The sequence below is a fragment of the Danio rerio genome, chromosome 1 (genome assembly GCF_052040795.2).
Source record: "Danio rerio strain M-AB ecotype USA chromosome 1, GRCz13ab, whole genome shotgun sequence".
NCBI classification, from domain to species: domain Eukaryota; kingdom Metazoa; phylum Chordata; class Actinopteri; order Cypriniformes; family Danionidae; genus Danio; species Danio rerio.
The window spans coordinates 61,070,001-61,097,915 of record NC_141021.1 but is presented as its reverse complement, the minus strand read 5'-3'; the positions used below and the strand labels follow the sequence as shown (position 1 = coordinate 61,097,915).

The 27,915-nt window shown below is 40.9% G+C and overlaps 1 protein-coding gene across 3 annotated transcripts in view; it reads right to left on the bottom strand.

The window, feature by feature from the left end:
• Positions 1-27,915, bottom strand: part of adgrl1b (adhesion G protein-coupled receptor L1b) — a 58,878-nt gene that overhangs the window by 1,566 nt on the left and 29,397 nt on the right. The window contains 19 exon segments of one of the 3 annotated variants that reach the window (NM_001443433.1): positions 1,584-4,122; positions 4,756-6,133; positions 8,041-8,058; positions 9,428-9,550; positions 10,675-10,771; positions 10,869-11,024; positions 11,208-11,376; positions 12,234-12,325; positions 13,175-13,241; positions 14,164-14,384; positions 16,029-16,238; positions 17,910-18,083; positions 18,232-18,425; positions 19,235-19,357; positions 19,787-19,967; positions 20,060-20,098; positions 21,177-21,362; positions 23,577-23,680; positions 24,788-25,084. In NM_001443433.1, coding sequence (NP_001430362.1) covers positions 5,301-6,133; positions 8,041-8,058; positions 9,428-9,550; positions 10,675-10,771; positions 10,869-11,024; positions 11,208-11,376; positions 12,234-12,325; positions 13,175-13,241; positions 14,164-14,384; positions 16,029-16,238; positions 17,910-18,083; positions 18,232-18,425; positions 19,235-19,357; positions 19,787-19,967; positions 20,060-20,098; positions 21,177-21,362; positions 23,577-23,680; positions 24,788-25,084 — 3,284 coding nt within the window. In that variant the 3' untranslated portion in view covers positions 1,584-4,122; positions 4,756-5,300. 3 annotated transcript variants of the gene reach the window in all.

The following is a 27,915-nucleotide window of genomic DNA, read 5'->3' as shown; positions in this document are numbered from 1 at the left end:
TCTTCACATACGTCACGCACACACGCTTCCACTGCTCTTAAGATACGTCGCGCACACACGCCCACACCGTTCTTCAGATACGGTGCGCACACATGCTTCCACCGCTCTTCAGATATGTCGCGCACACACGCCCACACCGTTCTTCAGATACGGTGCGCACACATGCTTCCACCGTTCTTCAGATACGTCGCGCACACACGCCCACACCGTTCTTCAGATACGTCGCGCACACACGCCCCCACTGTTCTTCAGATACGTAGCGCACACACACCCCCACTGTTCTTCAGATACGTCGCGCACACACGCTTCCACCGCTCTTAAGATACGTCGCGCACACACGCCCCCACCGCTCTTCAGATACGTTGCGCACACACGCTTCCACCGCTCTTAAGATACGTCGCGCACACTCGCCCACACCGTTCTTCAAATACGTTGCGCACACACGCTTCCACCGCTCTTCAGATATGTCGCGCACACACGCCCACACCGTTCTTCAGATACGTCGCGCACACACGCCCCCACCGTTCTTCAGATACGTCGCGCACACATGCCCACACCGCTCTTCAGATACGTCACGCGCACACGCCCCCACCGCTCTTCAGATACATCGCGCACACACGCCCCCACCGCTCTTCAGATACATCGCGCACACACGCTCTCACTGCTCTTTAAATACGTCAACACCCCTCCTCCCCACCACTCTTGAGATACATTAACAACCCCCCTCCGCTCTTCGGATACGTCAACACCCCCCGCTACCGATCTTCAGATACGCCGCGCACATGCCCCCACCGCTCCTTAGATACGTCAACACCCCCTCCCCCCTGCTCTTCAGATACGTTGTGCGCACACGCCCCCACCGCTCTTTCGATACGTCAACACCGTACCCCCAATCCCCCCCTGGTTTCCAGGTACCCACTCTCCCTTGACCTTCCCACAAATCATCTCTGTCTCTCCCGGAAACTACTTTTCCCAGTTTGGGATGTCTGACCATCTAATCAGGATTTAACTGAACACAAACAGGAAGTGCATCTTCAGCTTTCGACATTAAGGGAAAACCGTTTTTTTGTTCTCAATGACCTGCACAGATGAATTATTCAGCACAGAACCAGCAATGTGAGCTGACAAAATCAATATGCTTAATTTTGAGCTCATGTGGACTTTAAAACAAGCAAAATAATCAGCCAATAGGCAGAGTGGAATGGCAAAAACAAGACTGTTGACCTGCTCAGCAGATTGTTCTGCTCGTCTCACTTCACTATTTCTGAAAACAACACAATATTTTCTGCTCGTCTTGAAAATGCCTCATGATTTAAGACTGTTTAGATATTTGTATTGGAAACAAGACAGTAAGCGTGCTTCTGCAGTGTTTGACTGGTAACCTTTGACCTCTGTGATGGTGGGAGCGTGACCCCGACAGCAGCTGTGTGTAAGCGATTGTTGTTTTTTTTGGCATGTAAAAGAGCTGCAGTCTCTGGTGTAAGTGTTGTCACATTCTGATAAACGTCTGACACTCATGCACAACACCACCCTGAATGAAGAGATCCTGCCGGGGAATAAAACACAGACCAGACAGAGTCTGATTTAAAGGGATAGTTCACCCAAAACTCACGTTTACTCATGGTTTACTCTCCCTCCAGTGGCTTCAAAAGTTTCTCACTTCTGCTGATAAAAGAAGTAAGAAGATATTGATAAAGAAGTAAGACCACTGACTTCCATAATATTTCTTTATCCTACTATGGAAGTCAATGGTTACCAGTTTCTAACATTCTTCAAACTATCTTCTTTTGTGTTCAACAGTAGAAAGAAACTCAAACAGGTTTGAGCACTGCCAAAAACTGCTTGCATACTGGGAATTTTAGTCTTGTTTTTAGTGCAAATATCTAAAAACTCTTAAATCAAGAAGCTTTTTTTAGACAAGCTAAACATATTGTGATGCTTTCAGAAATAATGAGTCAAAATGAAGTGAGTTTTTCATTAAAACAAGCAAAATAATCTGATAATGAGGTAAGAAAAACAGTCTAGTTTTCACTTTGAAATACATTATTTTTCTTACCCACCGGCAGATTATTTAGCTTGTTTTAAAGTCAAACTGGCTTCATTTTGACAATATTTTAGCTTGCCTAAAAAAAGCTTCTTAATTTAAAAATTCTTTGACATCTGGACTAGAAACAAGACAAAAACTCAGCATTTTTGGCTGTTTAGCTTCTTCTGTTGAACACAAATGAAGATAGTTTGAAGAATGTTTGAAATAGTAGGAAAAACGAATATCAAAAAAGTCACTGAATCCGACATTCTTCAAAACATCTTCCTTTGTGCTCAACAGAACAACCAAGCAGCAGGTTTGTGTCAATCGAAGTTTGATTAAATGTGTATTTCTGAGTGAACTGCCCCCATAGCGGTCTGTTTTTCTTCTCAGCAGGGACGAGATGGAGGATGTGCGGATGGAGGAGAAACTACCCGATAAGAAGAACTCTTCTCAGAAAGGACAGAAGGATGGATGTGCTTGAATGGCAGTGAGATGAGCAGGGTGGTGTTCGGGTGACCAGGAGACAGAGACGTGGAGGAGGAGGAGGCCGACACCGCCTTCATCATCATCATCATCATCATCTTCAATAGCAGCAGGTGAAGAAGAGCTTTCTCTGTAATCCCACACTGCAAAAAATGCTCCTCTTACTCAGAGTCTTTGACTTGCTGTTGAGTCAACATATCTAAAAACTCTTCAATCAAGAAGCTTTTTCTAGACAAGATGAAAATATTGTGTTGTTTTCAGAAATAATGAGTCAAAATAAAGAGAGTTTAATAATTAAGCGAGTGAAATAATCTGACAATGAGGTGAGCTGAATAATCTTGCTTTCGCTTTTTAATAAGATTATTTGCTGGCCCCATTGGCAGATTATTGTGCTTATTTTAATTAAAAAATCACTTCATTTTAAAATGTTTAGATATTTCGACTAGAATCAAGACTTAAACTAAAATCAAAGCTTAAAATAGCTTATAAAATGCTTATAATTTTAAGCATTTGTGGATATTTTGACTAGAATTAAGAGTAAAAATCTTAAACTTGTCTAGAAAATGCTTCTTGATTTAAGAATTCTAAGATATTTTGATTTGAATGAAGAATAAAATTCGTAAAATAGTCTATTTTTTTTAGAAAATGCTTTGAATTTTTTGATATTTAGAGCAGAATCAAGACTGAAAATCTTAATCTAGTCAATAAAATCCTTCCTAATTTTAGATTGTTTAGATATTTCGACTAGAATTAAGACTTAAACCAGTGTTAAACTAGACTCAAATCATAAACTAGTCTAGAAAATGCTTCCTGATTTAAGAATTCTGAGATATTTAGAGCAGAATCAAAACTGAAAATTTTAAACTAGGCAATAAAATCCTTCCTAATTTAAGATTTTTTTTTAATTTAGGCTAAAATCAAGACTTAAACCAGTGTTAAACTAGACTCAAGTCTTAAACCAGTCTAGAAAATGCTTCTAGATTCAAGTATTTTTTGATATTTAGAGCAGAATCAAGACTAAACATCTTAAACTAGTCTAGAAAATACTTGCTGATTTAAGAACTTTTAGATATTTCGACTAGGAGCGAGATTAAAATCTTAAACTAGTCAAAAGATGGTTCCTGATTTTAGATTTGTTGCATTTTTAGACTAGAATCAAGACTTAAACTAGTGTTAAACTAGACTCAAATCATAAACCAGTCTAGAAAATGCTTCCTGTTTTAAGAATTCTTAGATGTTTAGAGCAGAATAAAGACTGAAAATCCAAAACTAGACAAAAAGATGCCTCCTGATTTAGGATTTTTATTTAGATATTTAGTCTAAAATCAAGACGAACTAGTGTTAAACTAGACTCAAATTTCAAACTAGACTAGAAAATGTTTCTTGATTTAAGAATTTGTAGATATTTTGACTTGAATTAAGAATAAAATTCATAAAATAGTCTAGAAAATGCTTTTATATGAGAATTTTTAGATATTTAGAGCAGAATCAAGACTAAAATCTTAAACTAGTCAATAAGATGCTTCCTGATTTAAGATTTCTTAGATATTTAGACTAGAATCAAGACTTAAACCAGTGTTAAACTAGACTCAAATCTTAAACCAGTCTAGGAAATTCTTCCTGATTTAAGAAATCTTAGATATTTTGACTAGGACTGAGAGTTAAAACCTTAAACTAGTCAATAAAATGCTTTCTGATTTAAGATTGTTTGGACATTTTCACTAGAATCGAGACTTAAACCAGTCTAGAAAATGCGTCCTGATTTAAGAATTCTTAGATGTTTAGAGCAGAATCAAGACTGAAAATCCTAAACTAGACAAAAAGATGCCTCCTGATTTTTATTTAGATATTTAGTCTAAAATCAAGACAAACTAGTGTTAAACTAGACTCAAATTTCAAACTAGACTAGAAAATGTTTCTTGATTTAAGAATTTGTAGATATTTTGACTTGAATTAAGAATAAAATTCATAAAATAGTCTAGAAAATGCTTTTATATGTAAGAATTTTTAGATATTTAGAGCAGAATCAAGACTGAAAATCTTAAACTAGTCAATAAGATGCTTCCTGATTTAAGATTTCTTAGATATTTAGACTAGAATCAATACTTAAACCAGTGTTAAACTAGACTCAAATCTTAAACCAGTCTCGAAAATGCTTCTTGGTTTAAGATTTCTTAGATATTTAGACTAGAATCAAGACTTAAACCAGTGTTAAACTAGACTCAAATCTTAAACCAGTCTTGAAAATGCTTCTTGGTTTAGGAATTCTTAGATATTTAGGCTGGGATAAAGACTAAACATTTTTAATGAGTCTAGAAAACTCATTTAGATGAGAGATTTTTTAGATATTTAGAGCAGAATCAAGACTGAAAATCTTAAACAAGTCAATAATATCCTCAATAAATTAAAAATTTTTAGACATTTCGACTGGAATTAAGACTTAAACCAGTGTTAAACTAGACTCAAATCCAAACCAGTCTAGAAAATGCTTCCTGATTTAAGAGTTCTGAGATATTTCTAGTCAAACTCTTGAACTGAGATGTTCATTTTGTTGCAGTGTGCAGAATTAATCATGCTGAGCTTCATCCTGCTGCACGGATCTCACTCAATACTCAACACTGAGCACAAAACCAGAGGAAACTATATTCATTTCTTCAGATTTTGTCCAGTAAGCAGACACTCTAGAGTTCTTCTAGATATCCGCCGTGGTGTTTTGATGCTGATGCAGACGTCGTCCACCGTGGTGGTCCTCCTCCAGATCTTGGTGTCCCGGTCACCATCGCCCTAGTCACAGACTGGTCACCAGCTGCATCTGTCCGTCGCCGTCCCCCTGCGAGGGCTGCAGTCCCAGCCGCGCCTCCTCATTGGTCCGCCGGGGCGGAGGCTGGTAGAAAGCCGAAATGTGCGCTTGGCGTCCTGCGCTGAAATACAGCTCGTCCGGCGGGAGGGTGGGGTGCGGCTCTACCGTCAGCGCTTCGGGACTGCTGTCGGGATAGGATGAATCGCGGTCCCGCGCGTACAAAGAGGCGGAGTCAGGCCCAGCCCCGCCCACATTGTCTGTAATCTCCGCCGAGAAGCTCTCCGAGTCCTCTTCGCTCTGGTAGAACACCGATTGGGCGTGCTCCAAGAGGCGGGGCTTATCAGGAAGGCGGGGTTTATCGGGTAGACGTGGTTTGTCTGGAAGGCGTGGCTTTTCTAAGGCTTTATATAAAAGCTCCTCCTCGTCCTGTGGAGGCGGCGGCGGTGGGCGGGGCAGCGGCCTCTGCGGAGGCTCTCGATGACTTGTTGATGTCGCGTAATCTTGCCGATGCATTGTTGAATTTGTACCGTTTCCATAGCGATCGGTTGAAGGACGCAAGTTGCTTTGTACCAGCTCAGAGATGATCATTTTCTCCAGCGCCGCTGCATCAGAAAGATTCCGCCGTAATCCGCTGGAAGTCTCCGCCCCTCTTGGAGTCAAAAGGGCGGGGCTTACTTCTCCAGACACGCCCCCTGATCCTACAGGAACGCCCCCGAGGAGATCCGAGCTCCCTCCGTGAAGCGAATAGCTGTTGTTGTAGTTTCCGTTCAGCCGAACTCCCTCCAGGCCACAGGATTCCCGGCTGCGCGACAGAGTGCCCTCTGCAGGACACAGACAGAAAGGCTCAATTACATGTTTTACAAGTTTGGAAGTGTGTTCTGCTAAAAATGCATTTCTGATTTAGAGTTTGTGTGTTGTTTTCTGTCCAAATATTTCAACATTATTAAATCAAGAAGCATTATCTAGACAAGCAAAGAATATTGTCTTGTTTTCAGAAATATTGAGTCAAAACTAAGTTAGCTTTTCCTTAAAACAAGCAAAATAATCTAATATCAAAATCAAAAGCAAGATTTTTTTTGCTTTTTTTATTTTGCTTGTTTTAAGGAAACACTCACTTAGTTTTGACTAATTATTTCTTAAAACAAGACAATATTTTCTGCTTGTCTAGAAAAAGCTTCTAGATATAAGAGTTTTTAGAGTTTTGGACTAGAAACAAGACTAAAACTCCCCGTGAGAGAGCATGTTTTGCAGTGTTGGGATGTTTCAATAGTCCAGTTAGATGTGCTGTGGTTTTAGGAATGTTCACTGGTGCTGGATGAGCTTATGTATGAATGTGTAAATATAATAATGCATGTTTGGTAACTCTTTAGTTTACGTCATAATTCAGGATATTAACCACTGGCTGCCTATTATTGTTGTTCATTGGGTGACACGGTGGCTCAGTGGTTAGCACTGTGGCCTCACAGCAAGAAGGTCACTGGTTCGAGTCCCAGCTGGGTCAGTTGGCGTTATACATGTTTGCATGTTCTCCCCGTGTTGGCGTTGGTTTCCTCCGGGTGCTCCGGTTTCCCTCACAGTCCAAACACATGTGCTATAGGGGAACTGATCAACTACACTGGCCGTAGTGTTAGGGTTAGGGGGGAATCTCCTCACATAAGGGGGAATCTCCTCATCCCCCACCAGTGTGCAGCATCCACCTGACTGCACACTACACACCAGCTGATTGGTGTAGAGGAGACAGAGTGATGAAGGGGAGGGTTAGGAGGCCATGATGGACAGTGGCCAGTGGGCAGATTTGGCCAGGATGCCGAGGTTAAACCCCTACTCTTTTTCGAAGGACATCCTGGGATTTCGAACGACCACAGAGAGTCAGGACCTCGGTTTAACATCTCATCCAAAAGATAAACATATAATTAGACACAATAAACAGCTAATTAGACACTTATTAAGCCAGTACTGTTGGTTAATGGTTAGTGAATTGTGACCTAAAGTGTTACTGCATCTTTAAATTAGTTTAATTCCGAGATGAGCGTGACTCTTTCCTAATCAACACCTAAATTAGTTTGCATTTACAGGAAGAATTCATTCAAAAACAAATGTCCTATTTACTCACCATCAGGTTATCCCAAACCTAGACATTATTGAACTGAGATGTTTTTTTCTCAATTCCCACATTTTTTTAATTGCATTTTCTTGCCCAAATTGGTCTGTTATTAATGCTAATATGCCGAAAACACTGGCATATCTGACTGAAACCCCAGTTGTTGTGTGTAAATGCTCTTCTGTCTTGTTTCTAGTCCAAATATCTGAATGTTTTTAAATCAAGACGCATTTTCTAGACAAGCAAAAATATTGTCTTGTTTTCAGAAATAGTCAAAATACAGAGAGTTTCTTCTCAAAACAAGCAAAATAATCGGACTATTTTTAAAGCAGAATAATCATTTTTTTCTTTTCGATTATTTTATTTTGCGTCCCCCATTGTTAGATTATACACTTCAATATTTCTGAAAAAAAGACTATATTTTGGGCTTGTCTAGAAAATGCTTCTTGATTTAAGAAGGTTTAAATATTTAGACTAGAAACGAGACATAAACTCTGAGTAACAGACATGTTATGTGGTGTAGCACTGGTAAATGTTCATGCCTGCTGTGAAATGACATGTAATCTAACAGGAGGTGAAGGTGAAGAGCATGACAGAAACACACAGAGAAAACACTGGTGTCCATACTTGAGTTTCTGAACGTGCCTGCAGATTCACAGTTCACAGAGACAGGAGGACAGGAGAGAGGAGAAACAGGTCAATACAGATGCACACGGCTACAGGAAACACTGGCTGCGTCCCAAACCACACACGTGTGCACTATTCCACTAATCTAGATGCAATATTCACTATTAGTGCATAATGTACATAGTGTGCATAGTGTACAGTGTATAGTGCATAGTGTATAAGTGTATAGTGCATAGTGTATAAGTGTATAGTGCATAGTGTAGCGTATAGTGCATAGTGTATAAGTGTATAGTGCATACTGTATAAGTGTATAGTGCATAGTGTAGTGTATAGTGCATAGTGTATATGTGTATAGTGCATACTGTATAAGTGTATAGTGCATAGTGTAGTGTATAGTGCATAGTGTATAAGTGTATAGTGCATACTGTATAAGTGTATAGTGCATAGTGTAGTGTATAGTGCATAGTGTATATGTGTATAGTGCATAGTGTATAAGTGTATAGTGCATAGTGTATAAGTGTATAGTGCATAGTGTAGTGTATAGTGCATAGTGTATAAGTGTATAGTGCATAGTGTATAAGTGTATAGTGCATAGTGTATAAGTGTATAGTGCATAGTGTATAAGTGTATAGTGCATAGTGTAGTGTATAGTGCATAGTGTATAAGTGTATAGTGCATAGTGTATAAGTGTATAGTGCATAGTGTATAAGTGTATAGTGCATAGTGTAGTGTATAGTGCATAGTGTATATGTGTATAGTGCATAGTGTATAAGTGTATAGTGCATAGTGTATAAGTGTATAGTGCATAGTGTATAAGTGTATAGTGCATAGTGTAGTGTATAGTGCATAGTGTATAAGTGTTTAGTGCATAGTGTAGTGTATAGTGCATAGTGTATAAGTGTATAGTGAATAGTGTAGTGTATAGTGCATAGTGTATAAGTGTATAGTGAATAGTGTAGTGTATAGTGCATAGTGTATAAGTGTATAGTGCATAGTGTATAAGTGTATAGTGCATAGTGTAGTGTATAGTGCATAGTGTATAAGTGTTTAGTGCATAGTGTAGTGTATAGTGCATAGTGTATAAGTGTATAGTGAATAGTGTAGTGTATAGTGCATAGTGTATAAGTGTTTAGTGCATAGTGTAGTGTATAGTGCATAGTGTATAATTGTATAGTGAATAGTGTAGTGTATAGGTGCACAGTGTATAGTGCACAGTGTATAGTGCACAGTGTATAGTGCACAGTGTATAGTGCACAGTGAATAAGTGTATAGTGCATAGTGTACAGTATATACATGCATAGTGTATAAGTCTATAATCTATAGTGTATTGTGTGCCATTTGGGACGCAGCTTCACACACAGAACGTCTGTCATCATCACACACTGACCAGTGGCGTTGAAAACTGCTGGTGAGGGGGGGTTGAATGTTTCAGCCAATAGGGTGTTGTAAGGGGAGGAGCCAGAGCGGGTCTGGAGCATTGGATTGGCTAGCAGGTGATTACCCATAGTGCCTGAGGAGAAACAGCAGGATGCTTACAGAGGAGCACACACACACACACACACACACACACATTCAGCGCTGTGAGGGAAACACTGCCATCTGGGGGTGAAGTGTGGAAGTTTTACCCTCAACATTAACAAGATTTTTGTGTATTATTACTGTGTTATTACGACAAGGGAAGCCCTGATGCATATCAAGAGTGAGTCTGGGTCTCCTGGCAGTGAAATATGCACACTCAAACACACACACACACACAGACACATTTATATGTGTGTGCATTTCTTTAAGTTTGTCAAAAATACAGCATTTTTATGAAACCCATCTGCATTCAGCTGCTGATAAAACATGAGCAGTAAAATAAAGGTCAGGCTTAGTTCGTTATGTTCTTATGGTTCTATATATATATGTATATTTATATCCACTACCGGTCAACAGTTAGGGGTCAGTTTGAGTGTTAAATGTTTTAAAATCAGCTTCTCCTGCTCAAAAAGGCTGCATTTATTTCATCACAGTACAGATTGTAAAACTGTGAAATGTTATTGCACTATAGAATAACTGTTCAAAAGTAGTTTATCATTTAATTTAATCATTTATTCCAGTGATTTAATGATGAATATTCAGCCATGGGTGGACTTAGTGATATGGGGGCCCTAAACAATTCCAGGTATCGGACCCTAGCTTTATTTTTTTGAAAAATAAGTGTTTAGTTTAGGGTTGAATATGTTCAAAAGTGTAAATATAAATATATATATATATATATTAGGGCAGTCAAAATTAGCATGTTTACGCACGTGATTAATTGGAAATATTTAACGTGTTAAAATAAATAATGCAAATAACGCAGTTGCAGTTTTTTTATTTCCTGTTGTGGCCGACATGTGTTCGGGGAGTTTTTATAAAAAATATTTATTACCAATATTTTTTTATAAATATACATTTTAAGATTTTGGAATAATTCCAATGTTATCTGTAATGTAAGCTAACAAAGTTTCTCTGTTTATTCACTCTTATGAATATTTAATATGATATTATTAATGTTTGCATCTGACAAAACATGTTTATTTGACATTAGCTGCATTTAAACTTTGTATTTACGAATATTGTTCAGTGTGTGTGTGTGTGTGTGTTCTTCACCTCGGGTCAGTGTGGGTGTGTTGTTGATCTCTGCAGCCATAAAGGACGACTCTGTCTGACGCCGCACCGTGTCGTTCCACATCCTCCTGATGCGGCTCTACACACACACACACACACACACACACAGGCCACAAGTGTGTATTCTGTGCAGTTTTATTATGTCTGTCAGTGTATCTCTGTGTTGTGGGCGTTACCTGTCTCTGTGCAGGTGCGTGCCGTGATTGGCTGCCGCCATAATAGCGGTTGTTTCCCCGGTGGGCGGAGCTCTTGAGAGAACCATGGGTACCAGTGGAGGAGGCGTGGCCACAGCAGGGTGATTGACGCAGACACTTGCTGTATTCTTTCTGCACCTGTTAAACACACGACGACATTTACAAGCAGATCAGGACAAAGCAGAGCAACACATTAGAGCGCACACATATACACTCGATACTATTCTCTATTAAAAATGTCACAAACACACACACACACACATGCACTCACCCACATGCTTACACACATTCATACACACCCACACACAAACACACACACACCTTCTTCTGCAGGGCGCAGTGCAGCAGGAAGATGAACATGCCGTGCAGAGCGTTAAAGGAGGTGAAGAGATACGCCATCACCACACTGTTATCATTGATGAAGAGCAGACCGAAGATCCACGTCAGAGACACCAGCAGGAGCAGCGTCACCGAGCTGACCGTCCAGCACCTGCACACACACACACACACACACACACACACACACACACACACACACACACACACACACACATTAGTGTTTACCTTTACATCAAAACATTAGGCAGTTCGGTGTGTGCCTCACACAGGTGAGTGGGATTGACAAACCACCTGCAGAATACACACTCTTCTCCCCATAGCACCACACACTTTCCTCAAACTCCATCCTACAAGAACTCAATAAGGTAACAGCCAATAACAGTCAGCGGAATACTGTGATTGACATTCCCCCGCTGTACGTGTCATCAGAGGGGGAAAGACCCGCCCACAAGTGGCCATCTCATTAGCATCTCCAGCAGTCCTGAGTGAGAAGCAGCCGTCTGTCCATTCACCATTAGAGTGTTTGAGCTGCTGAAGATGATGTCAGCATAGACTAAGAGGATTATAGATGTGGAGTTTTAGATTTAGAGCAGGGGTCACCGACCTTTTGGAAACTGAGAGCTAATTCTTGGGTATCGTTTAATGTGAAGCGCTACCAGTTTGATACACACTTCCTAATAACAAATTTGCTCAATTTACTTTTAATTATATGTTATTAATAATTAATGATATTCATCTATGTGAAGACACTGATCATGTTAATGATTTCTCACAATAGTTGTCAACAATGATTGGAAACAGATAAATATCAGCCAATGCAAGTGTGATTTAAAAAGAATAGCCAAAAAAAAATGAGATGCAGCTTACTGGTATGTGGTGCTGTGGTAAGCTGGGGTAACCATGTTGGTGACCCCTGATTTAGAGCCTCCATAGACTGACAGAAGCACACACACACACACTGAAGCACACACGCACTGCTGTTTTACATCTGTCATTATGTGCTCTTACTTGATGTTGTCGAATCTGCTGGAGTCGGGTTTGAGGACGGTGGAGTGACGGAGCATCCGGTGCACCGTGATCACCAGCACCGCCAGATTCAGCTAAACAAGTAGATGAAGAAAAAGAGAACGTTACTATCACTATATACAGATGAAGCCACAATCATTGGAACTCCTATGAGTTTTTTTTTCAATATTTCCCAAATGGTGTCGAACAGATTCAGTAATTGTTCACAGTATTTCCTCTAATCCGCTTATTAAGTGTGACGTCACACGAAGCAGCTTCTGGGTCCAAGCGATTTATTCAGCTGAACGGGGAGACTCATGAAATGGTAATAATAAACGTTTACAAAGCGATTTAATACTTTCGAAAATCCCGATCGCAGTATATATGTCCATGCCTAATATCCGATGGCCAGAAAGTGATTAATATTTTTATACATTGTTAAATTTTTGGTATTTGTTATGCAGCAAGCCCAGAGATTGTTGTGTACACTATGACTTTATATAAAATTCACTTTAATGTGTGATAGGAATAAAACGTGATCATAAACGAATGATTTCTCCACTCTAATGAATGGGAGCTTGGACCTGGAAACAGTATGCATACGTCACAAACACGTCACCACTTAACAAGCGGATATTTGTTCTTCTGGAGAAAGTCTTATTTGTTTTATTTCGGCTAGAATAAAAGCAGTTTTTAATCGTTTTAAACACCATTTTAAGGTCATTATTATTCACCCCTTCAGCAATATTAGTGTTGGATTGTCTCCAGAACAAACCACTGTTATACAATGACTTGCCTAATTACACTAACTTTACCCTAATTAGCCTTTACATGTCACTTGAATACTAGAAAGAAACTAATAAAAGTCTAGAACCACCCAAGTGCGAGTAAATGATGAGGAAACGCTCATTGTTTAGTGCACTGTCCCTTTAAATGAGTCTCACCAGGATAACGAGGGAGGCGGGGCCAATGAACGTCCAGATGAAGTAGTTATCCACCCTCAGCCAGCATCTGCACAACACAAGAGATCTGTTAGATGCTCAAACACACTGGTGATGGGTTTGGGTCATTTTTCTGACTTTGACCTTGAACTCGAATCTATTTTCAAATCATTTCATTGGATTTGCTGAAATATCACTAAAATTTCAACACATCTACACATTGATCACACTACAAAGAAATCAGAACTAGAATGCTATAAGAAAGAGAGAGTAATCCTTCATGTTTACCTGTTCCCAGTTGCATGAAAGTCCTAAAGTAATTTAACTTAAGGGTGTCCCTGAGGAGGGAAATCCCTGAGGCGCATTAATTCATTAAGATGTGCTATCAACACGTTGTGCGTACTTGATTGCTCATCAAATGGCTTGATTAAAATATTATCTATGTTTTTTTACAACCCTGCAAGTCTTTAATCTAAAACATTTTTATTTGGGTGAGGGTAAAGGCCGGCACGTCCATAGAGGCGACCTAGGCAGCTGCCTAGGGCGGCAGAATAAAGAGGGCAGCGTCCGCGACACCTCCCTCATCACCTGCATTCTCAGCAGTTATATGCCGTCTGGTCAATGAGTATGTAAGGGGGTCTGAGATCAGGTAGTTGTCGAGAGCTCCCCCTGGTAAAGGAGGAAAAGGGTAGACAGTGTGGAAGGGGGATTCTTCAAGGCTAGACGGGTTATTTACAGTGACTTTAGAATAATCCAATTGGTTTACTAATGATTACAGATGAGTGCATATGATTGGTCTCTGTCTTTAACATGATGAACAAACAACTCAAACTCGACTGAAGACTGGAATAATTAACTAATCTTCTCCTCCTCCTGTGCAATGTGTGCATGTGCTAATGAACACACCACTCCCTGAGACGACTCATCACAATAAAGATTCATTCTATATGAGCAGATCATTTAAGAAGGACCCATGTGGAGCGCAGACTCACGCCTTGGCTCCTCCGTAGCTCCTGTAGTCGATGGCTGTAGAAATGGCCACCACCAGTGTGGGGAAACCGTATGCAGAAAGGTAGTAATACTTCCTTCGAGACGTCTCGCTTTCAAACACCTCCACCATCAACACATACAGCTGCACCGTCTCCATGCAGAGCCAGCAGAAGACGGACAGCAGGAAGAAGTGCAGGAGACCAGCCAGAACTGGACACACCACCTGCACACACACACACACACACACATAAATGCAGAGTTTGGCACACACAGAGTTGGTCTAAAAGTCATGTTTAGTTTAATAAATAATCTGATAAAGTCTGGATTAGTCTGATCATGTCTGGTTTGGTTTGATAAGGTTTGGTCTAATCTGATTAGGTCTGACTTTGTCTGGTGGCTCAGTCATGTTACGTCTGATAAAGTTTGGTTTGCTTAAGTGTGATAAAGTCTGGTTTGATCTGATATGGTCTGGTTTAGTCTAAGTCTGGTTTCGTTTAATAAAGTCTGGTTTGGTCTGTAAAAATGAAATATCTGTTTTAGTCTGATAGTCCGCTAAAGTCTGGTTTAGTATACTAAAGTCTAATTTGGTTTGATAAAGTCTGGTTGGGTCTGATGAAGTCTGGTTAATTCTACTAAAGTCTGGTTTAATCTGATAAAATATGGCTTAATCTGAAAAAATCTGGTTTTGTTTGATTAAGTCTGGTTTAGTCTGTTAAAGTCTGGTTTAGTCTGATTAAATCTGGTTTGGTCTGATAAAATCTGGTTTAGTTTAATAAAATCTTAGTCTGATTTAGTTTGATAAGTCTGATAAAGTCTCATTTTGGTTAAATTATGTCTAATGAAGTCTGGTTTTGTCTGATAAAGTCTGATTTAGCCTGATAAAATCTGGTTTGGTTTGGTTAAGTCTGGTTTAGTCTAATAAAGTCTGTTTTAGCCTGATAAAATCTGGTTTGGTTTGGATAAGTCTGGTTTAGTCTGAACAAAAAAAGTTTGTTTTAATCTGTAAAATTTGATTTAGTCTGGTAAAGTCTGGTTTAATCTGATAAAACCTGGTTTCGTCTGATAAAGTTTGAAAGTCTGATTTAGTCTGATAAAGTCTGGGTTTGTATGCTAAAGTCTCATTTGGTTTGGTAATGCCTTGTTGGGTCTGATGAAGTCTGGTTTTGTCTAAGAAAGTCTGGTTAAATTTGATAAAGCCTAGTTTGGTTTAATAAAGTCTGATTTGGTTTAATAAAATTTGTTTTGGTTTGATATGGTTTGTTTTAGTCTGATATAGTCTGGTTTTGTCTGTTGGCTTAGCATGGTTACGTCTGATAAAGATTGGTTTGGTTTGTTGCAGTGTGAAAAACTCCAGTTTGATCAGATATGGTCAGGTTTAGTCTCCTAAGGTCTGATTTGGTCTTATTCAGTCTGGTTTATTCTTTTAAACTCTGGGTTGGTCTTATAAAGCCTTTTTTAGTCTGATAAACGCTGGTTTAGTCTGATATAGATTAGTTTTTTAAAATATGGTTTGGTCTGATAAAATCTAGTCTGATAAAGTCTGGTTTCGTCTGATAATCTGTTTTAGTCCTTTAAACTCTGATTTAGTCCTGTTTGGTCTAATAAAGTTTGGTTTACTCTGATAAATCTGATTAAGTCTGATCATGTCCAGTTGGTTAGATATGGTCTGGTTTAATCTAATAAAGTCTGGTTTGTGTAATAAAGAGGTTTGTTTTAGTCTGATTATGTCTAATAAAGTGTTGCCTGATCTGATAAGGTTTGGTTAGGTCTGCTTTAGTGTGATAAAATCTAGTTTGTTTTAATTTAGTCTAGTTTAGTCTGATTCAGCCGAGTCTGATGTGGTTTAGTTTGGTCCAGCTGGACTGACCGTGTAGTGTGTCTTGTCCATGCCAATGAGGAAGAGGAGCTGTGAGATGAAGAGTGTGAGGCACAGGTTCTTGTGGATGGTAGTGCGGTCGCTCTGAAGACCCCGCAAGCAGCAGAAGGTGGAGATGCAAAGAGCCAGACACACTAGAGAGATCACCATCCCCACCCATGTGATGACAAACAGGATCAGGCCCTGAACACCACCCGGATACTAAAACACAGCAACACAGCACAAAGATCAGACCCTGAACACTGCCCAGATACTGAGACATACAATTCAACATAAACAGAGCCATTTTAATGGTCAAACTAAGCATTGCTTACCTTGATTTTAACTGCAAATTAATAAACCTGTAAATTTATAAACCTGTAAATTATACAAAATTTATAAACCTCTAAATTATAAACCTGCATATAATACAATATAAACCTGTAGATTATCAGGTAAAAACCCTCCAGAATATCTGTTAAAAACCTGCAGATTATCGATTTTAAACCTGCAGAATATTTATAAACCTGTAGATTATCGGCTATAAACCTGCAGATTATCGATTATAAACCTGCAGATTATCGGCTATATACCTGAAGATTTTCGACTATAAACCTGCTGATTATCGATTATAAACCAGCAGATTAAGGGTCCTAGACATGTAGATTATCGGCTATAAACCTGCAGATTACGGGTTATAACCTTGCAGATTATTGGTTATAAACATACAGATTATCGGTTTTAAACCTGCATATTATTAGTTATAAACCTGAGAATTATTGACTTTAAACCTGCAGATTTTCGGTTATAAACCTCCAAATTATTTGTTATAAACCTGCAAATTAAGGGTTTTAGACATGTAGATTATTGTTTATAAACCTACAATTTATCGGCTATAAACCTCTAGATCATTGGCTATAACCCTGCAGATTATCGGTTATAAACCTCCAGATTATAGGTTATAAACCTCTAGATTATCGGCTTTAAACCTCCAGATTATCGGCTATAAACCTCCAAAATATCGGCTTTAAACCTGCAGATTAACGGCTTTAAACCTCCAGATAATTTTTCATAAACCTGCAGATTTTCGGCTATAAGCCTCCAGATTATCGGCTTTAAACCTCCAGATTATCGGCTATAAACCTCCAGAATATTGGCTTTAAACCTGCAGATTATCAGCTTTAAACCTCCAGATCATTTTTCATAAACCTGCAGATTTTCGGCTATAAATTTCCAGATTAATTTTTATAAACCTCCAGATTATCGGCTATAAACCTGCAGATTATCGGTTTTAAACCTCCAGATTATCGGCTATAAACCTCCAGATTATCGGCTATAAACCTCCAGATTATCGGCTATAAACCTGCAGATTATCGGCTTTAAACCTGCAGATTATCGGCTATAAACCTCCAGATTATCGGCATTAAACCTCCAGATTATCGGCTATAAACCTGCAGATTATCGGCTTTAAACCTCCAGATTATCGGCTATAAACCTGCAGATTATCGGCTTTAAACCTGAAGATTATCGGCTATAAACCTCCAGATTATCGGCATTAAACCTCCGGATTATCGGCTATAAACCTGCAGATTATCGGCTTTAAACCATCAGCTTATCGGCTATAAACCTCCAGATTATCGGCTATAAACTTCAAGATTATGTTTTATAAACCTGCAGATTATCAGTTATAAATATGTAGTTTAATTTTTAAAACCTGCATATTATCTGTCACAAAACTCCAGATTTACAGTAATAAACCCCAACATTATCGGTTGTAAACGTCCAGATTATCAGTCCTAAACACGCAGATTATCAGTTAATGACAGCAAAATTCTACAGAGGAACTGTTAGTGCTCAGAGGATTAGCTGCTAGATTAAGTGTGTGTGACTCACGGTGGGCTGCTGGTGGTTCATGAGCACAGCGAAGTTGGTGAGATGCGAACAGGCGCAGGTGGTGTGTGTGTTATTGCTGTGCAGACGCCGGCAGCCCTGCGACGACCACTGACCCGTCATCGAGCGCTCCGAGTAATTCCAGAATGAGCAGTTGGGGCTGAAGTGATCCTCCAGCTGCACACACACACACACACACAAACACGTACACACACAGTGGGATCGGTCAGTCTCTTTGCTATACAGGCTTGATTCTGTGTGTGTGTCTACAGCAGTGTATGTGCTGTGTGTGAGATGTGTGTGTGTGTGCAGTGTGTGTATGCACCTGTAGATGGCGCAGTGTGAACAGCACAGGTTCGGTCAGGAACACTCTGCTGGACTCTTTGTTCATGGACGCAGAGATGATGTGTGTGTTCACCGCCAGACTGTGCAGCTCCGCGTCCGGCTTCAGCGTGGCGTTCAGCGTCGACAGAAACGCGCCCAGGTTCTTGTAGAGCGTGAAGACCACCTTCACCTGACCTGAGGGAGAGCAGCAACACACACACATGCGCACAGTCACGAGTCTGAACTACTGCACACATTTAGCTGCGATCAATGCAACTGATCCCACACAGCCCTGAAAATAACCGCAGCATCACACACACACACACACACACACACACACACAGAGAGACATACACACACAACAGGCATAGGACCAGTGACCATGGAGACTGTTGCCATGGTGATGACGAGCGAACCGGCCATGTTGCACTTAAAACCCACAGACAAACACACACACACACACAAAGAGATACACAGGCAGTAAAACACACACAAACACATTCACATACACACATACATGCACAAACAGACACACACACTCACACATACATGCCACACATGCACAGACACACACAAAACACACACAGGAGCACACAAACATGCGCACACACATACACTTTATACACACACACACACTAAATACACTACACACAGTGACACAAACACTCACACACATACACTGGCACCCCCCAACACACACTTATACACAAACACATTTAAACACACACACACAACAGACACACACATACATGCACCCACACAAACAGAAACACTGACACACTTAATAAACACGCACACACACACACACTTAAACAGATGTACAAATACATTCAGTCACACACACATGCAGAGACCTACACAGACACACACGCACAAACATGACCAGACACACTTAAACAAACACACACACACACACACAGCCATGCACAGACACAATTACACATGCACACACAGTCTCACACACTCACTTTCACACTGACACACACACACACACACACACTGACCGTTGCGGCTGTACTGTTTGATGGTGGATGAGGACACGTGGATGGTGCTGTCGCTGTCGTATGTGTTCGGGAAGGAGAGATCCTTCAGCTCCATCTCTGTGTTCAGCACATACACCTCCAGGTCTGAAACACACACACACACACACACACACATATGAATATACAGCTTCTCTGGATTCGATCATCATAACAATATTCACTTATACTCCAGGTCTGTTGAATGCTGGATTCTGATTGGCTGCTGGTCACTCTCAGGTGTTTGGTTATTGTCAGCTAAAGTAGTTCCGGCAGGTTTAGAGCGCATTACAGCTCCATATCACTCCGCTGAATGATTAGAGTTATTTCACATTTACAACAGTTCCTTCAGCTTAGCCCCTTTATTCATCAGGGGTTGCCACAGCGGAACGAACCGCCAACTATCCCAGCATATGTTTTACACAGCGAATGCCCTTCAGGCTGCAACCCAGTACTGGGAAACACCCATACAAACTCATACACTATGGCCAATTTAGTTCAAACTAGATGTGTGTGTGATCATATGAACTGTCGTACCGACGTTGGGCGCGCGGTCGCTGAAGTGTCCGCCGTACAGGTTGTTGGCCAGCAGGAACGCTCCTTTCTCCATCACGTCCAGCAGCATGGTGGCGGTGTGAGACTGCTCTGTGGAGTTCATGTCCTGCCACGACTCCAGCGCCTCCAGACGCAGCAGATTATCCACCGTCTGCACCACCGCCTGACACACACACACACACACACACACAGGTGAGGCGCCGCACACTGATACACACGCGTGTGTGTTTATGTGAGCGTCTGATGGATGTTTACCTGAATAAACGCGCGGCAGGTCCGCTCTCGCTTCTGGAGCTGAAACACACCATCAACACTGAGTTACTTTCCAGGTGATTGTGTGTGTGTGTGTGTGTGTGTGTGTTTTGTGAGCATGTGTGTATCCGTATGTTTTTATCTGTGTGTGTGGTTTTGTAAGTACATGTGCAAGGGTAAGTGTATGTGTGTGTGTTTCTTATATGTGTGTGTGTGTTTGTTTGGATCTTTTTAGTTAGGATGTGTGTGTGTGTATGTGTATGTGTTTGTGTGGATGTTTTTCTGTGTGTGTGTGCAATTGTGACTGAATGTGTGTATTTTGTGCATGTGTGTGTATTTGTGCATGTGTGTGTAAGTGTGTGTGTTTGTTTGGATCTTTTTAGTTAGGATGTGTGTGTGTGTGTGTGTGTGTGTGTGTGTGTGTGTGTTTGTGTGGATGTTTTTCTGTGAGTGTGTGTGCAATTGTGACTGAATGTGTGTATTTGTGCATGTGTGTGTGTGTGTGTTTGTTTGGATGTGTGTGTTTTGTGAGCATGTGTTTATCTGTGTACATGTGTGTTTTTCCTTGTGTGTGTGTGTTCATTTATATGTGAGTGTGTGTTTTTGTGAGTGTGTGTGCAAGTGTAAGCGTATGCGTGTGTGTGTGTGTGTATGCATATTTGTGTGTGCTATTCTTTCGTTGTGTGTGTGTGTGTGTGTGTTTGTTTTTGTTATGTGCAAGTGTGTATGTGTTTATCTGTATTTATGTATGTGTGTAAATGTGCATGTTTTGGTATGGGTGTGTATGTAGATGTGTGTTTCTGTGAGTGTGTGTGTGCAAGTACGTGTGTATGCGAGTATTTGTGCATCTGCGTGTTAGTGTGTGTGTTTGTTTGTGCTTTGTGGTTAGTTAGCATGTGTGTGTTATTCTTTGTGTGGGTGTGTTTGTTTATGTGTGAGTGTGTGCGTATGTGTTTATTTGTATTTGTGTATGTGTGTAAGTGTGCATGTTTGTTTATGAGTGTGTGAGTGGATGTGTGTTTTTGTGAGAGAGAAGAGAGTGTGTGTGTGCATGTGTGTGTATCTGTGTATGTCTGTGTGTTTTTATGATGTGTGTGCATCTGTGCAGGTGTGTGAGCACCTTGTTATAGTTGCGTGTGGCCGACTCTTTGTTTCCGGGTCTCAGCGCCTGCAGTTGTGAGTCCAGGATGTCCAGCAGCTGCTCCATCAGACGCACAGAGGACGTGACATCACCAGCATAGACCCGCCCCCGGGTGTGATTGACAAGCACAGCGGCGATATGAGCTGCGTTCTCTCCACTCTTAATCTACAGCGAAACAACATGTGAACATCCACCAGCTGAACACTTGCACTGTTTACTCGAGCAAAATCCATAATTCTGCATCTAGTGTGAAGCCTAGTGGGTTTTTATCGCCCCCTGTTGGTTGAATAAAAGTTCTTTTGAATTTTATTTGAAATAATATCGATCAATAACTGTATTTTTTACCCCCTGATATCATTATCAGCCTGAATAAATACCTATCGACTGGCCTCTAGTTGGTTAAGATGTTGGTTGGGTATGTTTTCATGTTAATACTTATGTACATGTGGAAGTGCTGTATCTGAAATGGCCCACTATACCCTCACTCACTATTCCCTACATTAGTCCACTACTATAGTCCACCTAAAGGAGTGGAAGTGATTCGAGCACTACTGAGTGCACTGAAGGAGTGGCGTTTTGTTGGGTGGATAAATCCCTCAGACAGATCTCCTCATAAACATCTTTAATATCTCCGACTTTCCGAACAGTTCTGTTCATTTAATGGACATGTCATTACGTCTGACTTTGCGCTGCAAATCATTTGTCGTCACATCAGTTTCTCCGCGGGTGTTTGCTCCCTCCAGCACTGATGGCTTCTGGGTCGTGTAGTTCATTTTTAATTGCGTTACATTGTAGGTATATTAAATATTAAAAGATTGCGGTGCAATTTTTTTGTCATCTTCCTATTGGTTGATTCCTGCTTCCGTCAATATTTTATCCTGTATTGTCCCAATCCCGTGATTAATAGATGACTCCAATCCCGCAGGTATCCCGTGACCCGTGGGATTTCCCGAAAAATGTCATCCTCTAATGTTACTTTAATTAAACGACAAATAATATTTCATTTTTAATCTATAAACCAATAGGATTTGTCTATTCGTAGCGAAACAAAGACTTTTGATTTCTGTCATGTATACAAACATCACTTTAATTAAATCATATTTTATTTTTAAACTAAACACAGATAGGATCGTGCTTTAGACGCCATCTAGTGGTCAGAAGGAGGAATTCATTCAGTGTGCAAACTTTTGCAGTGCATTATGGGATTGTTCTAGCTGTTGAGTGTGCATGGGTTGTAGACTTGTTATTGAAGTGCATTGTGGAATTGATTGAGTGCACTTCAGAACCTCCACTAGGGTTTGGGACACCACTAAAAGTGGCTGCTCCCTGAAATAGTGCACTATTAACCACTTAAACTCTGCTGCTATTTGGGGATTTCCGCCTGGATTTTGCCTACTCAAATTTAAAAGCTTCCCAAATCCACATGCAGAGGTGTAAATGCAAAAATTTGGTATCATTTTAAAGAAAACCCTTTGAATTTTCTTAAAACACTATTGAAAGTGTTAAAAATAACTGCATATATTGTCTGTGTTATAATAAACACCTAATAAAAGAGGCGCTTTTTGTATTTTTTTTATAAACTCAAATTTAAAAGTGTATCTTTTAGGTTGTGTGTGGTCTAGCGTGCTGTAATTAATGTTGGTGGTTCCTGCACATGTCTGTAATCATAGGAAAAAAGAAAAATGTCTCCACCATAATCTATGCAAAAGTTATTGTATTCCAACTGATGAGAGGTGCTGTACAAGCCACAGGGAGCGATCATTGTTTTCATATTTCACTATTCTTTTGTTTGATCAAACATAATTCACTGTGTTTGGATCACATCAGACATATAAAAGGATTACTTATGCACATCAGCTCAAACACAGAGAAGAATGGCCCTGAAGGGCACAGCATAATGTAAGAGATGACAGCTGTCTGTGCTATCTGGGGCTGCTTATTGATCATGAATGTATTGTTTTCACTTTTTTTTACTGAATATAATTCAGTAAAAAGAATGCTAGAACCGTATGAGCACCGGCAAGAGCTTTCATTTGAGCTATAACTTGTACATGTGTCATATAAAAAAATATAAAAATGAACCAATGTAAAATACCCAGCTCGGGTATCCAAAATACTGTGTATTTAAGTGTAAATAACTTTTATACAGTAGAATAAAAACCAAAGTGATGCATATGTGCATAAAATATAGATTCTACACTTTCAAACGAAACCACTTACGGGGGTCTGGTGCAACGCTAGCCCTTTAAATCTGAAAGCGAAAGTCGATGACGTACTGGGTCCGCAGAGTTTAAGTGGTTAAAGGGTATAGGGGCGATTTCAGAGACAGCCATGGCTTGTTCTGTCTGTTGTTTTTCTTCCGGATGACCTCCGACTTACCTTTTGAGCGACCTGGTTGACCCAGGGAGAGGTGCAGTTGCTGAGATCGGGACCTCGAGGGTTCCAGACCACGTCATCGGACATACACTGATACGACGCTATTCCTGCAAGACACACCGAGAGCAGTCAGAGAAGAGGAAAACACTCATCACTGGCTCATTCTCTCATTTTCCTCCAGCTTAGTCCCTTAATTTATCAGTGGAATGAACCGCCAACTTAATCATAAATATGTTTTACATAGTGGAAGCCCTTCTAGCTGCGACCCAGTACTGGGAAACACCCATACACACTCACATTCACACACACACTCATACACTACGGCCAATTTAGTTCACCAATTGCCCAATAGCACATGTGTTTGGACTTGTGAGGGAAACCGGAGCTCCTGGAGTAAACCCATGCTAACATGGGGAGAACATGCAAACTCAGCCGGGACTTAAACTAGCGCCCTTCTTGCTGTGAGGTTAAAGTGCAAACCACTGAGCCACTGTGCCGTCCACTAAAACTGGCTTGATCAGGTGCAAATTAAATAAGAGACTTTTAGAGAGACACAGAACTTCCCAAACCAAACACGGCACAATGTGAAGCTGAGCTGAGTTCACTGAAGAACTAGCAAGTGTGTGTCGATTTTCCAGCATTTCAGAGTTCAGTGCAGGAGAAAACGTGGACACACACACACACACACACACACACACACCTCTTTCAACAAATCAACCATCACATCGGCCTCCATTTAAAACATGAATCACTTCTTCTCATCTTTAACTAGAGTTTTAATCCTCCAGCTGTGTGACCAAATGGGTTTATGCATGCATTCTTCACTCCTCCCGGTTAATGAAATTAGCATGTCAAATAATTATAACACAAACTCCTGAAAAAAGCTTTTAGATTAGTTTTAGATGGAGTCGATGACCACACACCGCAGGACGGTGTAGCTTTAAAGCTAGCATTAGCATATGACCTTCAGTAGCCTTGATGTAAACTGTATGATCTACATGAAGCCTGATGGTGGTCACTGTTAGACTCCACTACACGCCTGCAGTTATTATAATAAGTATAGTGCACTTTAAAAATATGTTAAACACTGAACATTTGTTATAGATGGTGTAATACGGGAAAAAGTTCAGAAGATGTTTGATCAATAATTGCATAAACCAAAACTAAATATGCTCATTTGTCCCATATCACGCAGCCCTAACACACACACTGACCGAGAGATCCTTTGGGGCAGGGTCTCTCCACTGTTTCTCCTCTGTGTGTCGGGGGCCACTGCACTCCCCGAGTCACGCGGCCCTCACACATCGGTGTCCGGGGCCCTTGGGGTCGGCGGGGGGGCCTGACAGTCACCGGGACCGTGGCTGTGATGGGACGCCCTGCCGGAGCCCGGTTTATGGCTCCCACTGGGTGAAAGGTCACCGACGGGACGGAAGTGGGATTGAAGCCCATGGAAACGGTGGAGGAGAGAGAACTGGGCGGAGTCGTGGAGAGAAGAGGAGTGGAGAGCGGATCTGAGAGGAGGAAAACAGAAGAAATCATCAGGATGTTTGCAGAGAGATTAAACTGAAGAGACTTATAGAGACTTTAGTGCAGTTACAGAGCTGTAGTTCAGATCCCTCATTGATGATTCTAGGTCAGGAGTGCCCAATCTCAGTTCTGGAGGGCCGCTGTCCTGCAGATTTTAGCTCCAACTTGCCTCAGCACACCTGCACGGATGTTTCTAGAAAGCCTGGTAAGAGCTTGATTAACTAGCTCAGATGTGTTTGATTGGGGTTGGAACTAAACTTTGCAGGACATTCACCCTCCAGGACCGAGTTTGGTCACCCCTGTTTTAGATCATTCAAAGGAGACCAATCATGTTCCTTTCCACAAGATTTAAATGCATCTCTGCTGTGTCTAGAGTGTGTGTGTTTGAGTTTGAGCTGAGAATAGCACACATATAATGTTCTCCAGCTCTCTGAAACTGACCCATTCAGCCTTAAAGGGTCACGAAACACCAAAACACATGTGTTGAGCTGTTGACAGTCGTATATGTGTCCCACACTGCTAAAAACACTATTAGGACAGCTATATTTCACTAAAAAGTGTAAATTGGTTGTTTTTGCGTTATTTTAAGCAAATTCGTACTTCCGGTTTGAAACGAATTTTTGAAGCTGCGTCACGGTCATGACATAATAGCGTGTATTCCAGCGTGCAGACTGGACGTCTGTGCCAGAGTGAGTCTTATTACGTCTTACAGTGTGATGCATTAATGCATGAGTAAGGCTTGGTTCAAACCAATCAGCGCGCTCTATTGTGCAACTTCATTAATATTCATTACTGTCACAGTGTTTAGACCACAGAGACGCCACGTTGTGTTGGCAAAACAAGCGTGAAGTGTTGCTTTTATAGTTTGCTGCAGTGAAGTTTTGTTTTCATTTTCTCTCTGTGAGAGCGCAGCTGGAGTCACGTGTGGATTAACAGTGTACGCGACGCTCCACAACAATAACTTACGTGTCTAAGGAGGATTATTGTTTACCTGAGAGCTGTTCTCATCTGCAAACGCTGAGATCTGGATTCGCTTGTAGTCTCCTCTTAATAAAGACGCGGCTCTAGTTGCTGGTGATTGTCCTGTCTCTACAGATTTGGTAAGTGAGCGACCAGTGCTCTTTGTTTATTCAGTTCGTATTTTATTCGTATCAAACAAACTATTGCACCGAGTGTAAACATGTTAGCACCACAACCAAACTTTAACCTCGTGTAGAATTTTCTCCACATTTAGTGACCGGAATAACACACGCGGCTTTCTGACGCTACCTGCCGTGTGTATCTAAGTTTTTCGGGAAATGCGGAGGGTTTTTTTCTCTCATTCGCCGTGCGGTATCAAACATTGCATGAAAAATACACGCTTAAAGCAGTTCCTCGAATCAAATATCTCGTTTGTCATGAGGGGCATGAATGAATTCCCTGAATGAAAGAGCCAAACTGCAGTTAAAGTCCACCATTTAATCATTTGGCAAATAATTCGACTACAGATGTCCATGTAAACACAGTCACTTTCTCCCCTGTGTGTGTGTGTGTGTGTGTGTGTGTGTGTGTGTGTGTGTGTGTGTGTGTGTTTGTGTGTGTGTGTGTGTGTTTTGACTCTGAAACTCGCGCGTGCCCAAATAAGCACTCCCACACCATCCCACTTTAGTTCCTCCGACACTCCCCCCTAAACAGCTGGACACGCCCACTTTTCTGACTTTTTCCAAAGTAGAGGTGTGAAAACACCCTGCTGAAACGAGGGTTTCATGGCCCTTTAAATCCTGTGGTGTTTTGGTGGCTTTAAATGCAAATGAGATGTGCACTTTCAGAAGAGGGCGGAGCTACAGATGTCTGTGTGTCACCATCTATAATCCTTTTAGGCCACACTTACACTGTCAGGTCTTGATGCCCTATTCCGATTTGTTTTATGCCTGTTCGTTTACACAAATATTGTGACCCATATCTGATTCATGTGTTTACACTTGGTATACAATTTACGTCGCACATGTAAAGGCGGGTTCTAGCATCTGCGCCCCACTAGCCACGGTCGAAGAACTTGTCTTGCTTTTAGCTCTGTGAAATAGGCAAAGTTCCCTCAACATTAATATGATTTTGAGGCAGAGGAGGAGGGAAAGCGCCGTCATCGCAGCTTGTGCCTGTGGTTTATATATGGTGTCCTCCACCATTCAGAGGAATTTGTGGGTATGAGAGATCTCAGGTCTGGTGGGAGCACTTTCCTCCTCCATGTTTCCTCTGTTGCTGTTGTTGTTCACCGTGTCGGCGTCTCCACACACACGAGAAATACCACATTGTCACAAGTTTATCGACATATAAAGCAGAATCTGATCTGTCTAGTAACATGATCATTGCACTGTCACATATGCGATTTATATTTGATTTATTTCCACATATGAAGGAGGTCTGAAACTGATCTCCGAATGTCTGAATGCATGTGCTTTTTATGTGTTTACACGGTCACAGATCCAATCTGTGTCACATATGAGCAAAAAATCTGAATTGGGTCACGTTTAACTGGCGGTGTAATTGGGGCCTTATGCAAATGAGGGAGAGATCAGCACTAGTGGGCGGGGCTTTCCCTCTCTGATGACATGCTCAAAGGGAGAATTGTGAAGTGTTTCTGCAGACAGTCTTGATCAAGTCTGATTAGAACAAACACAATTCAGTACTGTTGAGCACTAGAGGTGCTGGAGATACTCACACACACTACTGGGGTTAAACCCCATATTAAAGTAATTTCTGCATAATCGGTGCCCTGTTAAGGAACAAACATCATCCTGTACAGTAGTTTTCTTCTGAACGCTAAACGGCTCCCTAA